Source organism: Asparagus officinalis, chromosome 1 (assembly GCF_001876935.1).
Source record: "Asparagus officinalis chromosome 1, Aspof.V1, whole genome shotgun sequence".
Taxonomy (NCBI): Eukaryota; Viridiplantae; Streptophyta; class Magnoliopsida; order Asparagales; family Asparagaceae; genus Asparagus; species Asparagus officinalis.
The window spans coordinates 87771890-87790844 of NC_033794.1; the positions used below are offsets into that span (position 1 = coordinate 87771890).

The following is an 18955-nucleotide window of genomic DNA, read 5'->3' on the forward strand; positions in this document are numbered from 1 at the left end:
GCCATACGGTGAACTGTGGCTGGCGGATGGGACGGTTCTGGAGGTGGACTGGGAGAATTGGTGTGTGCTAGACTTGGAGAAAGGAGTGTCGGGGGGTGGATTGGGCCTGTGACTGTGGGCCAGACTCATTAGTTTGCTGTGATGGAGAGTTTGGCGTAGATGGTGGACTAGAAAGCTGATGATGATGTCGAATATATGGAGAAAAATCATTTAGGAAATCATAAGAAGTAGGAGATGCTTCATGAATTTTTGTGAAGGGAAATTGCGTTTCATCAAAGATCACGTGTCGGGAAATAATGATTTTTCTGCTAGATAAGTCATTGCATTTGTAGCCTCTATGGTTGGAGGGATAGCCCAAGAAGATACATGGTGTCGAACGTTCTTGAAGTTTATTGATAGTGGTTGAAGGGAAGAGAGGGAAGCATAGGCATCCAAAAACACGTAAGTGGGAGTATTCGGGATTTTTCTTGTAAAGAACTTGAGTCGGAGAAAGAAACCCTAGGACTTTGGTGGGGAGGATGTTTAATAAATAGGTTGCCATGGCTAGGGCATGGTGCCAAAAGGTATGTGGAACCGAAGAATGGGCAAGCAAGGTACGGGTAATATTATTTATAGTTTTGATTTTCCGTTCGGCTTTCCCATTTTGAGGAGATGTGTGTGGACAAGAGAAACGGAAGTGCATGCCATTTTGTTCACAAAATTTTTGAAGTGGGCCATTGTCATATTCAGGACCATTGTCACATTGGAAATTTTTAATTTCCCTTTCGAATTGTGTTTTAATGTATGCTGTAAAAGATAGAAATATGGAATAGATTTGGGATTTTTGGGAGATGGGGAAGGTCCATAAGAAGTTAGAATAATCATCTAGAAAGAGAGCATAATAACGATGGCCTGATGAACTTAAAGTAGGAGATGTCCACACATCACTGTGAACGATGTCAAATGGCATAGAAGTAGTAGTCATAGAGTCATAGAAAGGTAACTTAATTAATTTCCCAAGAGGACAAGCATGGCAAAAAGTCCGGGATTTATTACAAGAAATAAAATTGTCTTTACGAAGAGAGTCTAAAACAACATTTCCTGGGTGCCCTAAACGGGAGTGCCATAAATCCAAAGGTAAAGCAGTAAAAGCAGAATTAGAAAATGATGGTTGGAGTGCCCGATATTTGGTGGTGAAGGGGTAGAGATCGCCTGAGCTCTCACATCTCAGGAGGCGTTTCCCCGTCTTGAAATCCTTCACAGAAAAGCCAAAAGGGTCAAATTCAACGGAAACGGAATTATCAGATGTAAACTTCCGTACTGAAATAAGATTTTTGATAAGTTTAGGGGCATGTAGCACATTATGTAAAGCCAGGGGTGGTTTGTTGTGGGGAATGGAAGTATTACCATAACCATGAATCGGAATTGTGTTGCCATTGCCGACAATGATACCATTGTTTTTGCTCAAATGAAAATAAGACGAGAGAGTACCTGAATTCGCGGTCATGTGTGATGTTGCACCCGTGTCCATGTACCAATTATCATCGGGTTGATTTAGCGATAAGGTATGCATTGCACTTTCAATGTTGGTAGGGGCATAACCCGTGCTAGGAGTGGATTGGGCCGAGTAGAAAGCCTGAGGAGGACGCTGCCCAAGCAGCCCCTGCTGGTTTGGGGAAGGACGGGGCTGCCACTGAACTGTTGGGTGAGGGCAGGGCGGTGTGGCCCACTGTTGCTGGTAGGCCCAAGGCTGATAGGCCCAATAAGGTGGAGGAAGCCAAGGCTGCTGGGCTGCACCTCGCTGCTGGTAGGCCCAAGGCTGATAGGCCCAATAAGGTGGAGGAAGCCAAGGCTGCTGGGCTGCACCTCGCTAAGAAGGCCAATGCTGCTGGGCTGCACCTCGCAGCTGAGGTTGCGGTTAGGAGGAGTTGTCGTTACTACCACGACCTCCTCCTCGGCCACGGTTGTTGCTGCCACGACCCCGGTTGTAATTCTTCTTCCCACGGCCACCATTATAATTCCGATTATGAGCATAATTGTCACGTTTGGACTGAGAATTAGAAACAGTAGCATCATCATTAGAGGTGTCCATTAGCAAAGAAGAATCATTACCTTCGTGTTTTGCTCGATCTTTCTGAGTTGCTTCCTCCAAATCAAGCTTGGTCTGTGCTTCCGCAAATGTAGGAAAAGGATGAGTGTGTTGAATTACAGTGACAAAATTCCCATAAGCATGGGTGAGACCTTGTAACAATTTCAAAGTCATTCTTTCATCCGAAACTGTAACACCAACGTTGGCTAGTTGGTCCATGAGAGTCTTTAATCGTTGACAATACGCCTTGACATTAGGAAAATCATGAAGGTACGTATTCGTGAGTTCATTTTCGAGATGAAGAGCTCGAGTTGTCTTGTTATTTTGGAATAAATTCGCCACTTTATTCCAAGCTTGGGCAGCTGTGTCATTGGGATTGATTATTTGGTTGAGAATATCGGGTGAGACCGTGCTATATATCCATTGAAGGACAAGATTGTCGAGCCGAATCCATAGGGCCTTCTCCGCAAGACGTTCGGCTTCGGTTTTGGTCGAGGAGTCCGGTGCTGGCGTTTTGTCATCGGGTTTAGGAGGTAGAATATGGTCGATAACATCGTGAGCACGGGCGTGGATCAACCATAGGGTAGACCAGTTGGTGTATTGGCAGGTTTCGTGGTCTAGGATGAGAGGGATGGCATTTTTTATGTTGTTGACGCCATGGGCAGAATGGAACTTAGAGTCTGCCATGAGTGGAGAGGAGGAAGATGAGAAGAAAATTGTGAGAGGAAAAGATAATGGAAGGAGAACTTAAGGCTCTGATACCATGAAAGATGATTGAATCCCCCTGTGTATTCCTCAATTCATCCGTGATATATATACAAGGTTATGAGCATGATATTAGCCTAATTACAAGGGATTTATGAGCATGATATTAGCCTAATTACAAGGGATATCTTTGCCTAATTACAGGGGATATCTTTGACAGAGAATATTTGCTTAACTAAATTAGGTAAATAATATCAATCTAATATTTAGAGTATTTACAAGGATATTGTCAAAGATTATATTCTATCACACATAGCCCTGTTGAAGCCTCCTCAAGTTTACCTGAAGTCTCATTACCTTGTCTGACATCTCTCAACCTCCTAAAGCCATGCTAACCTCCAGTGATGTTTCCGACCCCTCAACCAACCAACACCCCCTCCGGAGGGGTTCTCTTTATTGTATCAAGGGGATTAAAAGGGGAAAGTGTATATTTTGGATAAAATTAGAATTACAAAATTTGAAGGGGGTAATTTGGGTATACAAAATTTTTGATAATGGTTTTCTAGATTTGTTTACCTATGGACATAATATTTGTTTGTATGTTTTATGAATGCGAAAAAAATAGCTTCAATGAACCACATATGCAAACACTAGCGAACAGATAGAAAAAACAATCATTAGTTATATTTATGCTCATAAACCAAGTTTTGCTAAATTCATGAACATGATATCTTCAGGTCCATTACCAAGTTTTGCTCATAAACCAAGTTTTGCTAACTAGAGATATCTTCAGGTCCAATGAGCCACATTCTTTACTACATAAACACAAGTTCCACATATCTTCTTTAACTAACCAAAATATGTTCAACTTCTACTTAACACATTGAACTTGCACAATCACAGTGTCTATTACGTCCCATTCAGAATCAGCTTCGGTCTATTGTGTTTCATTGCTTTAAACTGCAAAAGTTCAAGCTTGAACATTTATACTTAATATTTGTTTTATTTCAAAACTTCCTTGCTTTATCATGTTATTATAGTGTTTGTGGCAGCCTAATATGATCTCTATAATGTCAAGACTTATATTATAGTTATATTAATAATTCCTTTCATGGTTTCATAACAGATGTTGTTGAAACGCACTGCCTGGAAATCAGTTCCTAAACAATATGAATTTAAAAAGTTTGTTAATGACAATGAAATTATAGAAATTTCATCAAATGATGATGAAGAAGAACCTTCCATTGAGGAGTATTATAATGATGATGATGAGGAGAGTTCTTTTGAAGTTAACAAAAAAGTGAAGGTTAAAATTTCAGATACTGATTATGTACCTAGCGAAGATGCTCCTGCTACTCCTGAAGTTAATGTCCCTTTTGCTGTTAAAATCAAAGATGAAGAAGAAGCAGAAAAATTGTTTGCTAAAGCTATGGAAATTCTAGCAGCTATATGGAAATTTCGCCAGGAGAAGAAAAAATGAGTTGAGAAAAGTATTAGAAAAATAAATGTCAAGTCAATAAAATAAATCAAGGTCTATGAGTTTGAGAATCATGTTGGAAAATTTTATAAATTTCAGTTGTTTTAATTAGCTTAAGTTATGTGGAAAAACTTATGTTTACCTCTTTATATTTCTTTACCGTCAGGTTTATGAATGATATGGTTTTGTGTGAAGTATTAATGATACTTCAATTTTAGCCATTTATGATTTATGATTTATGATTTATGATTACGATTATGATAAGATATGGTTTTCAAAGTTATTAGTTCATCTTTAGAGCTTCACAAGGTTTCTTTATGGATGAAATGTTATGACCTTTTGTAGGTATTCAATATAAAATTGAACAATTGATACATTGAACCAATGCATAAGATATAATACTAACTTTTAATTTTCTTTTTTTTATCTAGGTATAAAGCTAGGTCTAAAGATTAAAACAACCAACAACTACAACAAGGAAAATAAGGTACATTTCCTTTACAAAAATAATACTTTATATAGTTTGTACTTGCAACAGCTTCACCAGATATCATCAAAGCAGAAAACCTTCTGTAAATTTATGCAAAATAAATGGTTGTTTATTACTATTAGTTACTTGAATCGATCCCATCCATTCATAATCTAATTATGCCTTCTTTGAATTATATATTTCCATATCTTCATTAGCTCATACTTTCTATCTGTTCTCAATTCTCTTTAGAACATATGATATTCAAAAGAGATTTTTTTCCTTAAGAGTAAAAGCATTTTAAAACGGGAATTGTAACAATGAAAATGACTCATTTAGTGAGATTATATGAGTAAATGTATGAACTAAAATATGTCATTACTATGAGAGTCTGTACTATTATGTATTATTATAGGATGGATGTGGATCATTTACATTTAGAATATATTCATACTCATATTTATGTTGATGTTACTTACTTAAGGCGCAGCTCATCCTTTTCACTTTACTTAATTATTTTATTCAAGTGGAATATTTTATTCCTAGCCCAAGATCATATGACAATAAAGCAGCTTATCAATTCATCTTACTTGATTATTTTATTAAAGTGAAACACGTTATTGTATGATACTACCCATCCCTTATGTTTGATTATTAAAACCAACATTGAGTATTATATTAAAACCTTACGTAAATTAATGTTAAATAAATGGCTGTTTATCAGTCATTGTTGACATCCTTCCCCATACAAACTACCATTTCCTATGGGTTTCCACAAACGAGGGTAGGATTTAGTTTCCGATATGCTTCCATGGTTGACTTTTTAATAACCAAAATTACACAACATTTAAGATTCAGCAGAAATTAATAAAGTATGGGATAATGGACTGCACGATATTTGACGCCGAACAACAATACGCCTCGTAATAATAATTAAACCAAAGAAATTTATTTTCATATATGGTTGTACTAACTTTTTATTTTCGATATTTTTTTAGAATGCAAGATTAAGATCAAACAACAATTATAGCAAGGAAAACAAGGTACATTTCCTTTTCAAAAGTAATGCTTTATATGATTCGTATATTAATTATAACATTAGTTTTATTAGTGTGCAATTACTATGTTAACTAATTGAATTTAAGTACATTATGAAATTTCACACATAATAAATGAATTCAAAACATATAAAATTTAAAATTTAAGTTTATTATATGTATGTACTAGATTAATATGAAAAATAAATTAATGTTCAATTCTTTTGCAGTTCAAATAATATTCTCACAAGTTTGCGTGAAAAACAATTGGAAAAACAAATGGAACAAATGAAGGTTAGTTGAACAAATTTAATTTTTCTAATGCATCCTCCAGATAATCAATAACAAATAATTCTAATATATTCATATAAATTTATCAACAACATCAAAGAAAATGAAGAGGAAATTTTACTACAATGCATTAACTACTAAGGAAAGAGAAGCTTATATTTGGAAGGATGTGTCGAAATAAGAGAATAAAGAGGACTATGGATAGTAGTCCAAATGCAGAAGATCAATCAATGAAAAGAAGTGCACGTTGGCTAGAACGAGCATCCAATTACCAAGTTGAATGCAACAGTGAGCTTTGATAAGTTTATAAATATAATAATTTAAGTTTCTATAGTATACAGAATTAACTAATAACATATTACAATCGTATAGGAACAAATATATCAAGGTCGTCTTGTTCAGAACTATACAAGCTTGGAAAGATAGCAAGTTGCAACCATTGTGGAACAATGAAATTTGAATATGAGAGTCCATCTTTTTGCTGTAATAATGGAGAAACAGTACTTGTGGAACCTTGTATCCCAGATGAATTATATAACTTGCTAACATCGGATTGTAATGAGGGTGTTGAGTTTAGGAGAAACATTAGAGCATACAATAGTATTTTCTCTTTCACCTCATTTGGGGTAGCAATTGATTAAAACTTGGCATCTTCAAGGGATGGAATATACACTTTTAGAGCGTAAGGTCAGATTTACCATAGTTTGCCTGGATTGATACCACAAGATGATAGACCTCGCTTCTTCCAGTTATATTTTTATGACACAGATAATGAATTGTAAAATAGGATGAATGTTTTACAAGAAGGGAAATTATCAGAAAATACAATGAAGACTATAATGAAAATCCTAGAAGACAATCCTTATGCGAAAATTCTACGGAGGCTTAAAGATGTACCAACGTTGAGAGAATTACAAATTTGTATATCTAAGAACACCAATCTTGACCAAAGGATTTATAACTCCCCAACAACAGAGCAAGTGGCAGCAATTTGGATAGAAGGATACAATCCAAATGAACCGTTAAATAGAGATATTATAATACAAGAGCACTCTGGACAAAAGCATCAAGTCAAACATTATTATAGTTGTTATGATCCTCTACAATATCCAATTTTATTTCCAAATGGTGAGAGTGGGTGGCAACAGTTTATCTACAGAGGTCGGAACGAAAGAATACAATTAAATATGATCGAAGAAAGTCAGACATTGGATTTAACTAGACAGCTTAATAAGGAGGAATCACAAGGTAAAACCAACGCCAAATTTTAATCTCATAAGTAAAATATATCATATCTTATCAATTTCTAAAAATTTTTAAGCTTATAACAGATATCGAAAGACAAGGAGGGCAATATGTTTCTTGTAGGGAGTATTATTGCTACAAGCTTCAAATTCGGAATCCAATAAAATCAATTCTGCTACTTGCTGGACGACTATTTCAACAGTTTGCTGTGGACATGTATGTGAAGTTAGAGACAACGCGACTTGATTTCTTTAGAAAACAACAATCGAATATAAGAGCAGAATTGTATCAAGGAATTGTTGATAGTGTTACTGCTAGGGAAACACGTGGAGATCAAGTTGGACATAGAGTTGTTTTACCACCATCTTTCATTGGAGGACCAAGAGATATGAGGCGTCGTTATATGGACGCTATGGCTCTTGTTCAAAGATACGGTAAACCAGATCTCTTCATTACAATAACATGTAATCCAGATTGGGATGAAATAAGGAATGAGCTTCTAAATGGACAAACAGCACAGGATAGACCAGATCTTTCTTCTAGAGTTTTTAGAGGGAAAATAGAGGATCTTAAAGACCAGCTATTTAAGAAAGAAGTATTTGGTAAATTAGTTGCACGTGTCTATGTCATTGAATTTCAGAAAAGGGGACTTCCACATGCTCATATATTATTAATTTTAAAATATGAATATAAGCTAATGAGCCCAGATCATTTTGATAAATTTATATTGGCAGAATTACCAGATCAATCACTATTTCCAATGTTGCATGCGAATGTGGTAAAACATATGGTTCATGGCCCTTGTGGATCGTTGAGGAAAACAAGTCCATGCATGGTTGACGGAAAATGTAAATATCACTACCCACGTCCTTTTTGTTCAAAGACAAGTTTAGGGGGTGATGGTTATCCAATATATATGCGAAGGAATGATGGAAAGAAAATTTTTGTACGTAACACAATTTTAGACAATCAATGGATTGTTCCATACAATCCTTACCTATTAAGTAGGTATAATTGTCATGTCAATGTTGAAGTATGCTCTGGACTTAAGGTTGTAAAATATCTTTATAAATATATATATACAAAGGGCATGACAAAGCAGCTGTGTGCATTGCGTCAAATGAGGCAACATATTCAGTAGATGAGATCAAACAATACCAAGATGTGAGATGGGTATCAGCATAAGAAGCAATTTGGCGAATTTTTGAATTTAAGATGAATGATATACAACCCCCTGTTATTAACCTCCAATTACATCTTCCAAAGAAGCAAAATGTTTATTATTGGAATAATGAAGATCTTCGAAATATTATGACGTGAGAGCACACAGCTAAGACAATGCTTACAGAATACTTTAGAAAACGTGCTTCAGATCAAAAAGCAAGGATGTTGCTGTACAAAGAATTTCCTGAACATTATGTGTGGGTAGTAGTAAAGAAATGTTAGAATGAGAGGAAAAAAAGGCCGTGATTGGACGAATAAATTCAGCAAATCCTATAGAGGGGGAGAGATATTATTTAAGGTTTTTATTGAATCATGTTAAAGGTCCTACTTCTTGGGATGACCTACTAATTGTTGATGGATTACTTATGAAGACTTTTAAAGAGTCTGCACAGAAAAGAGGACTCTTAGAATCCGACGATAGTATAGTCGAATGCTTGGATGAAGCAGTAAATTTCAAGATGCCATACGCATTAAGAAGATTATTTGCAACTATTCTGGTTTATTGTCAACCAACAAATGTCAGATTATTATGGGAGAGATATAGACCAGCAATGTCTGAAGATTTCGTTCAAAGATCTATAGCGACAGATGTAGAACAAACTGCATGGGCATTAGAGGGAGTTAATTATTTCCTAGAGAGCATGGGGAAGACAATACAAGATTTTGATTTACCTAAATTTAAAGAGGATGAAATAGATAATCCATCATGCAATCTACGAATCATACAGGATGAGATAGATGTTAAAGTCTGTCAGGAAGATATAGATGGTAAGTACAAATTAAACGAAGATCAAAGAAAAGCTTTTGAAATAATAATGGACAGAGTTAATATGAATAAGGGAGGAGTTTTTTTCATAGATGGTCCTGGAGGGACGGGAAAAACATTCTTGTACAAAACTATACTTGCCAATGTCAGATCAAAAGGAATGATTGCAATAGCAACTACAACTTCAGGATTAGCAGCATCTTGACTACCTGGTGGGCGCACATCACATTCACGTTTTAAGATACCTATTAATGCCACTGAGACAACAGTTTGCAATATATCTAAACAGGAAGGTACTGTACATTTGATTAGAAAAGCAGCACTAATTATTTGGGATGAAGCACCTATGGCAAAACGAGTAGCAATGGCAAAAAGAGTAACAATTGAAAGTGTAGATCGTACAATGCAAGACCTATTGAGTACAAAAGAATTGTTTGGTGGTAAAGTAGTAGTTTTTGGAGGAGATTTTCGTCAAGTGTTGCCAGTTATTCCAAGAGGAACAAGGAGCCAAACAGTTAATGCCAGCTTAGTAAAGTCTTATTTGTGGGAGAAGATGGAAAAGATAACATTAAAAATAAACATGCGAGCAAAAAATGATGAAGAATTCAGTAAATTCTTGCTGCGTGTTGGAAATGGAACAGAAAAAACAACTAAAGATGAACTTATTAGACTTCCTGAAAGTATTGTGATTGAAGATAGCAAAAATGGACAATCGGAAGTTGAATTGTTAAACAAAGTATTTCCATCAATTGAACAAAATGCAAATTCAGCTGAATATATGACAGAACGAGCTATTCTTGCGACAAAAAATGAATATGTAGATAAGCTCAATGACAAGCTTTTTGATAAATTTCCTGGTGATGAGATTATGTTCCATAGTTTTGACAAGGCTATTGATGATCCAAATAACTACTACCAAGAAGAATTTTTAAACAAGTTGTTTCCATAGTTTTGACAAGGCTATTGATGATCCAAATAACTACTACCAAGAAGAATTTTTAAACAAGTTGATGCCTAATGGTCTTCCACCGCACAAGCTATAACTACTACCAAGAAGAATTTTTAAACAAGTTGATGCCTAATGGTCTTCCACCGCACAAGCTAAAGCTAAAGCAGAATTGCCTGATAATGTTGCTTAGAAATCTTGACCCATCAAATGGACTTTGCAATGGAACTAGAATGGTTTGCAAAGAATTTGATAAAAATGTTATTAAAGCAGAAATAACAAAAAGTCATCATGCGGGTCAAGAAGTCATGATTCCAAGGATACCATTATTACCAGCTGAAAATGAAAATTACCCTTTCAAATTTCAATGAAAACAATTTCCTATAAGGTTATGCTTCGCAATGACAATAAACAAAGCACAGGGACAAACAATTCACACAGTGGGTATTTATTTACCATAACATGTTTTTTCACATGGACAATTATACGTCGCTTTATCTCGTGGTGTATCAACAAACAATACAAGAGTGCCATGTTTTTTCACATGGACAATTATACGTCGCTTTATCTCGTGGTGTATCAACAAACAATACAAGAGTGCTGGTTAAAGGCGAAAGAAAACAAAAGAAAGGATATACATACACCAAAAATATCGTCTACAAAGAAGTTCTATCCAGAGAAAGGTTAGAAAAAACATTTAAATGACTAACTTATTTATTTTAAATAAATGTCAATACCAAAAATATCAAAATTAAATTTAATTATTTTATAGCAATAAATATTGCAATAAGAAGATGGTGAAAAAAATAAATATCATTATTATAATTTGTAAATTTTACTTTATTTGATATTTCTAATATTTACTATGGTTACAGGGAAGATGACTGCTGAAAGACAACATAAAGGTGAATACAGCTTCATTAAGGATTTGAAGTTATATCAAGAATCTTTCTCAATCAAAGTGCTTATACTAAAAGTTTCCTTGGAGCAATTCTCATCGTCAAAAGGTTCAGGTCATGTTCAAAAGATTATTGTGATTGACGAAGAGGTAAGTACAACTCTTCAAATGAAATATTTATTATTACATTTGAATTTCATTAAATTTTTACTTAACTGGTAATTTATTTTAAAGTTTAAGTAACAACAAATAAATACAGGGAACAAAGATTCAAGCCACACTATTCAATTCTACAATAGCAACATTTGAGGAATACATCCATCTCAGCAACACCATTATCATCAAGAATGGTATAGTCAGGCCTATAAATAGGAAATATGCATCGATGAATCCAAATTTTGAGCTTGCTTTTGGACAAAACACAAAAATTACAGTATCCGAAAATGAAATCAATATCGTTACCCTACCATTTTCATTCAAGCGATTCGAAGAGGTGACAAAGACAAATAATAAAAATATATTTTTCGGTATGCTAAATTTTTAATCTTAATAACATAGCATTTGTAATAGAAAATTAAAAATTTAAGCACAAAAATTTTAATCTTTATACAGATGTGTTAGGATTCATCACTTCAGTGAGACCGTTGTACACAACAAATACATCAGTTAGAAGGGAGATCACAATAATGAATGAAGCGTAAGTGTTTTTAAATAAGAAATAAATTTTTCATTAACAAATATTAAAATACTAACATATCCATTTAACAATTTTTTTAATTGACACAGGATGGATCCATTGGTATTAACATTATGGGGAGAGCATGCAGAGAAAGAAGGTCAAGTATTCGAAGACAAGAAAAAACAAAAACCAACTATAGCAATAATTAATGTTACTACAAATAGATATATGGGCATATAATGAATACAGGAGTTCCGCAACTATCATCAAAGCCTGCAACAATATTTTTGATAGACCCAAACATTACTGAAGCACACACTCTTAAAGAATGGTAATGCTTATGCAAATAAAATCCTTCCTAATATAATTTTGAAAAAAAAATAATACATGCCTTAAATATAGGATGGCAGGGAAGGGGAAAAATTATGAGAAACTGATGCAGCAGTCCCCATCGAAGCTAATGAGAAGGTCTAAGAAGGTTATGCTTGGTGATATCATCACATCATCAACAGCTATAAAACATGTATTTTATTATATTGGTTAAGATATTAACAAGATAAATAATAATAAATTTTGAATTTATAACTTGATTGCTATTTTTTTAGAATATTTATTCCTACTTTAAAGCGGAGATATCAGCAATAATCAATTAAGAATCACCTTGTTACACCGCATGCAAGAGTTGTCAAAGAAAGGTTTTTGTTAAAGACAACATAGCTAAATGCAACAATTGCAATACTGAAGATGCAGAATGGGAAATAAAGTAAGTTTTAAATTTTATTTATAAAAAAAAAATAACATTAAATTTTCACATCAAGGTACCTTATGCGATTGGAAGTTAAAGATCATATCGACAAGGCATATGTTACAATTTTCGATGAAGCTCGGTTTCTAACTGGTTGTTCAGCTGAAGAATATGTAGATTCATTTGATGAAGAAGGAAAGGTAATATAACATTATTTACTTCAAATATATAAAAGTTTTTTTCCATAAAATTAGTAAATTAGTAAAATAGAAAAATGACCATAAATATAATGCAGGAGCACTTATTACCTATGTACCAGAAAATGATGAGCTGTTGCGACAAAGAATATCTTTTCTTGGTAAAAATGAACAGGAAAGATGAAGAGAAAAGAATTGAAGGAAGAATAACCGCTCAAGAAATATGCAGCCCAAACAATTTCGAACCAATAGAATGTGATGAAGATGAAGATTCAAAGGACATTTCACTGAAGCGAAAGAGTATGACAAGCCTGAAAAAAGATATGAACAAAAGAAAGTTCATGAATAATAAAAATATTAAAATAGAAAGTGAGAAGTGATACAACATTTATAGCATTATGATGAATACACTTAATTATGTTTATTTAAACTATTATGTCGAGGATATTGACAATGAAAATTTTTCTGGTAATTTGCTCTTTTCTTCAATTGGGAAGCCATCAACCTGCAACTTGGCATTAGCTTTATTGATCACTTTTTTATTTGCAATGAGTTTATGTGAGGTTCACTGATTTTTGCAATCATCTATTACTTGCATGCTTTTGTCAAGTTGTGGTATCATTTAACTTTGGCGTTAAGTCTGTAGTGTTAATGTTTTCAGTTTTTAATAGAAAATTAATGTTCTTCTTTCATTTTTATTTGGATTTGTTATTTTATTCAGGCGTTTGTTAATTTTGAGTTTTAACAAAGTATGTTTTAAATAGTTATGTGGAATTCATAATTTGGTGAGTAAAAATTACTTGGTGTACAAATATTTAAACTCATGTAGTTTCTTAATATGCATCACGTGCAATGCACGTATGGTATACTAGTCTACTAAATAAATAATTGGTCGCTTCAATTTCATTTGAAAACGGGCATTATAATCCATGAGTTAAGCCTCTTTTGTCATATAAATTAATGGGTCGGTTCATATTTTGGTAAGTAGTTAATGGGTGTTTTATTGCCTGGTTAAAATTCCATGAATTGTTTTTACCAAATACAGAGCAAATCCTTCTTAGCAGAAATAAAATTCATTATGCAGATCCTTTGCCTTATTACGAAGAAAGAGCCTGCAAGTGTGTTAAATGTACCATGCACAAATGCTATTAGGGGGTGTTTGTTTCACCAAAAATTTTGGCATTTGGCATGGATTACACGTTTTGGGATCAAAAAATGAGTTTTTTTTTTTGTGTTTTGGGATTCCATATATGGTGTTTGTTTTAAAAAAAATTAGAATATTGAATTCAAAAGTATAAAAAGTGCCTAATTTTCAGAATTTGCCAAATCCTCTCAATCGGAGAGGATTTTGACAAATTCCATAAATGAGTGTGCTTACCTCTCAATTGGAGATGATTTAACAAATCTCAAATTTATCTTTTTGTGAAGGTAACCTTACCAAGATAGCATATTTATCATATTACAAAATTTTGACATTTGGTAATGCTACAATTTCAGCTTAAAACAAATTTTTTTTTACAAATTATAGTATTTCAAATCCCAAAATATTAGTGAAACAAACCATATTTTAGAAATCCCAACTCATAACAAAACACCTATGGATTTTAAATCTCATGGTGAAATCCATATCCTAAAATTATAGGATTTGAAACAAATACCCACTTAGAGAAGAAACATTGGTTTATATATCACTTTTCCTTCTACGATAGAACTACAACAGACAGATGACAGTAATTCCATGTTGGATTTTTTGGTCAAAACCGCTTTCCAAAATGAGTTTTCAAACTATATATATATTAACTACAAGTATTTTCATAAATGCTTAGTAGGCTAGTAGAAAGTTTATGTTTTAGTATTTCAAAAGGGCCCTTGTTTAAGGCTTGCCAACGACAAGCCGATAAGTGTTTTATTTGAATTAATCTCACATAAGTTCTAGTGGGCCGGGGGCCGGGGGCCCATGGGTCGGAGATCGGGGCTAATCGGGCTGAGGTGCTAAGTGACGCTTTGTTAGGCGCACTTCGTACGGAGGCATCGGGGCGAGGTGGCGCTGTTTGGTGCCACGTTGGCTGCCACTATGGTTGCCACGAAGGTGTCCTCACAGGCTGCTTCGCGACATGCAGACAAGCTACGCATTCGCATAAGGGTGTGACCCTAGCGATCTCGAAATCAGAGAGGTTCGTCAATTGGTTGACAAGGTTCCACTTGTTCGATGAGGTTCGTCTGATTCACAAGATCAGACGAGGTTCGCTCGTCATACAAGGTTCGCCTGTTTGACACTGTTCGCTCGTTCGACGAGGCTCGTCTATCATACGAGGTTCGCCTGATTGACAATGTTCGCTCGTTTAACGAGGTTCGTCTGTCATACGAGGCTCGCCTGTTTGACGAGGTTCGTTTGTCAAATAAGGTTCGTCTAATTTGCTGAGATGTGACCCTCGCGTTTCGTAGCAACACGTCTGTTGGTTGCCTCGTATTCAGGAGTTACTGCATGCAGCAGTTATAATAACATTTAGAGCAATTTAATACATTGATGTTACAATCTTAATTACCATTAAGAATTATAACAGTCACATTAATTGCAAGTGACTCTTGAGCTGGCCTTAGAGGCCTATAAATAGCGCCATTGGGCAGCTCTTGAAAAATATACACGCGAGTTTGAAAACGAACGTCGAGCTTGGAAAACGAGCATCGGATCGACATTATTGCTGTTGTTGTGCTGCTGCTGCAGAAACTGTGTCTGCCGGAACTTGCCCTGAAACCGAAAGGTTTTGAACCGAAATGTTCTGAGATCGAGGAGATCTTTGCTTGACCGAAAGGTCTTATAGTTCAAGGAGATCTTGACAGTACTGGGTTAGTGCACACCAGAGTACTGTACTACTATTCCTGGAAGCAGTTTGGTCTTGGGATCCTTGCACCGGAGTAGGTCAAATATTACTTTAAGCACAACGTTTCTCAAAGGCACAGTAGTGAGCTGAAAAAGTTTTAAATTATAGCACAATTTTCTATTTTAATCTAGATTTAACCATAATTTTCAATAATCTTAAAGCAATATTTCTGAACTACTAATTGATCCTGCAAGGACTCTTGGAGTAGACTATCTCAAGTTAGAGAATTTTGACGAATCTAATTTTAACGCATAGCGTCGGAAAGTGATTTTCGGGATGCAACTCCTGAAAATCTACTATGTAGTTTCTGAGGAGAAACCTGAATTTGAAGAAGATTCTGAGTCTGAAGCCTCTTGGGCTAAAAATGATCATTTCTGCAGGAGTTATCTCCTTAATTGTTTAGCTGATCATCTGATAGATGCTTACACCAACAAGCCCTCTGCAAAAAAAAATCTGGAATGCTCTAGAGGAGCAATACAAGGATGAGGAAAAGCTTTCCAAGTCTCACATCATTGATAAATTTCTGGACTTCATGTTCGAAGATGACACTGAGTTTTTGCCTCAAGTTAAAGAACTCGAAAAGTTTGTTATGAAGCTGAAGGATGAAAAGATCAGTTTTTGTCAAACCTTCATTTCTGGTGCAATTATCAATAAGCTTCCTCCATCTTGAATGTCGTTCTCCCCGGACATTCGAAGAAGGAAAAAATAGGTGACTTTATCTGATTTGAAGAGGTTCATTCGGATTGAGGATGAGATTTGGACTCGTACGAAGAATGAGCTCCTTGCTAAGCAGAAGGCGTCTACTAACATGGTGGCTTCTAACTCTGAGAAGGGTACAAAAGTTCTTCTTCTAAGAAAAAAAGTCTTTTAACAAAAAGAAGAATCATAATCCGAAGAACCTGGATGTTCAGAAGAAAGATTTTAAGAAGAGCAACAAATGCTTCAACTGTGGGAAGCAAGGGAATTTTGATAAGGATTGCAAAGCACCAAAGAAGGGAACAACACACAATGTTAATCAACTTGACAATTGTGTGACTATGCTCTTTCAAGTGACAACTCCCAATAACGTCTCTGGTTGGTGGTTAGATACATGTGCTACCTGTCATGCTCTAATAGAGATATGCTCTCTTCCTATATTGCTGCCAAAGAGAATATATCAATGGCTGATCATTCGGTAGTTCCTGTTCTTAGAAATGGGACTGTGGTGCTGACTCTTTCTTCAGGGAAGAATCACATTGAAGGATGTGAAACATGTTCCCTCAATTGCCAAAAACTTAGTCTCTGGAAGCCTGCTGTGTGACGTCGGTATGAGGCTGGATTTTCAAGGAGAAAAGACTGTGTTATCTTTTAAGAAAATGTATTTTGATATTGCATATCGTACTTATGTCATGTATAAAATCAGTACTATTGTACCCAACTCAGTTGTAAATGAAGTATCATCTTCTGCTCACTCCTTTGTATTATGGTACAATAGGCTAGGACATGTAAATTATAAAAAGCTATCTAGCATGGAGAAGTTAGGATTACTTCTGAAATGTGGGGGGTAACAAACCTGATAAGTGTGAAGTCTGTGTACAAGTGAAGCTGACAAGGAAGCCATTTCCAAGTGTCATAAGGAGCACCAACCTATTGGATCTGATTCACTCAGATACTTGTGATTTTAAGAGCTTCATCACTCGGGACGTCATGAAGTACTTCATCACCTTCATTGATGACCACTCTCGCTTCTGCCACATCTACCTGTAGAAATCTAAAGATGAAGCCTTCAGCAAGTTTGTCGAGTTTTGGACTCGAGTGGAGAAACAACTTGGACTTTAGGTGAAAAGACTTAGGAGTGACAAAGGAGGAGAGTACCGATCTAAGGAGTCAGAGACATACTTCAAGGAGCATGAAATCATTGCTGAAACTACTGCTCCGTATTCTCCGTAATCTAATGGAATTATAGAAAGAAAGAATCGCACATTGACCGAGATGGTGAATTCGATGGTAATCACATCCAGTCTACCTACCTGCTATTGGGGAGAGGCTTTGCTGATGACAAACTGGATTATGAACAGAGTACCCTATTTTAAAATTGATAGTACTCCTCATCAGTTATGGTTGGGATATCCAGATACTTTGGATAGTCTTAAAGTGTGTGGGTGTCTCGCATATGTTCGAGTTCTAGATATCAGAAGGCCTAAGCTCGGACCAAAGGCTAACAGATGTGTGTTTCTTGGCTTTGCTGAAGATAGTGATGCTTGCAGGTTCCTTGATCTTAGAACCAACTCCATCATCGAAGTTCGAGATGCAGAATTCTTTGAGGATAAGTTTATCAAAGATAAAAGATTATTGCTCAAAGATATATCAGGGAATGCTAGTACGTCAAATGCACCAGAGGAGCCAGTTTCGCGAGAAACTGAAAGTGTCAGTGATGAAGGAGTTACTAAACCATCTTCCAAGCGTGTCAGGAGACAGAAAGATTTTGAAGATGATTTCATCACCTATAATATGAAAGGAGATCCACAGAATTTTCAAGAAGCAATGCAGTCAACAGATGCTCTCCTATGGAAAGAATCTATAGATGATGAGATGGATTCATGGATCCAAAATCACACGTGGGAGCTGGTGGATGTACCTGAAGGTGCTAGGCCTATCAGTTGCAAGTGGATCTTTAAGAAAAAGCTTCGTCCTGATGGTACTATTTAGAAGTACAAAGCAACACTGGTGACAAAAGGATTCTCTCAGAGAGAAGGAATAGATTTCTTTAACATCTATGCACCAGTTTGCAGGATCACTACCATCAGAGTGCTTATCATATGGGCGACGATAAAAAGGTTCGTCCTACATCAGATGGATGTGAAGACTGTCTTTCTTAATGGAGACCTCATAGAAGAGAGAAACCAGAAGGATTTGATGCTCCAGCTGGTAAAGTTTGTAAACTTATTAAGTTTCTATATGGACTTAAGCAGGCACCGAAACTCTGATATGAGAAGTTCGATGGGGTTGTTCGCAACAATAGGTATCAAGTCAGTGAGTCTGACAAGTGCCTATACATCAAGGTTGCTGAAGGAAAGGTGGTGGTTATATGCCTCTATGTGGATGATATGCTCATCATCGGGAGTGATTTTGAGATAGTAACATCTACCAAGAAATTTCTCTCGGCACAATTCAGCATGAAGGATCTTGGAAATGCGGACATGATTCTCGAAATCAAAATCATATACTCTGAAGAGGGTATTGGATTATCCTAATCTTATTATGTCAAGAGCATGCTAAGGAAGTATGGCTACTACGACTTGCCAAAACTGTCAGTGCCGTATGATTACAACAATAAGCTTCGACCG

General features: G+C 35.5%; 1 protein-coding gene and 1 long non-coding RNA gene across 2 annotated transcripts; both read left to right on the plus strand.

Moving 5' to 3' along the window:
* LOC109837052 lies at nucleotides 9629-10231 on the plus strand. Its single transcript, XM_020405139.1, has one exon. It carries the CDS (start codon nucleotides 9629-9631, stop codon nucleotides 10229-10231), a length of 603 nt encoding a protein of 200 aa, XP_020260728.1.
* LOC109827290 lies at nucleotides 12052-13183 on the plus strand. Its single transcript, XR_002243392.1, has 3 exons — nucleotides 12052-12568; nucleotides 12624-12750; nucleotides 12846-13183. It is a non-coding gene; the product is annotated as an uncharacterized LOC109827290 (long non-coding RNA).

What these genes read in the sequence shown, in the direction of transcription:
- LOC109837052 (XM_020405139.1), top strand. Translation starts at nt 9,629, where the DNA reads ATGGCAAAACGAGTAGCAATGGCAAAAAGAGTAACAATTGAAAGTGTA.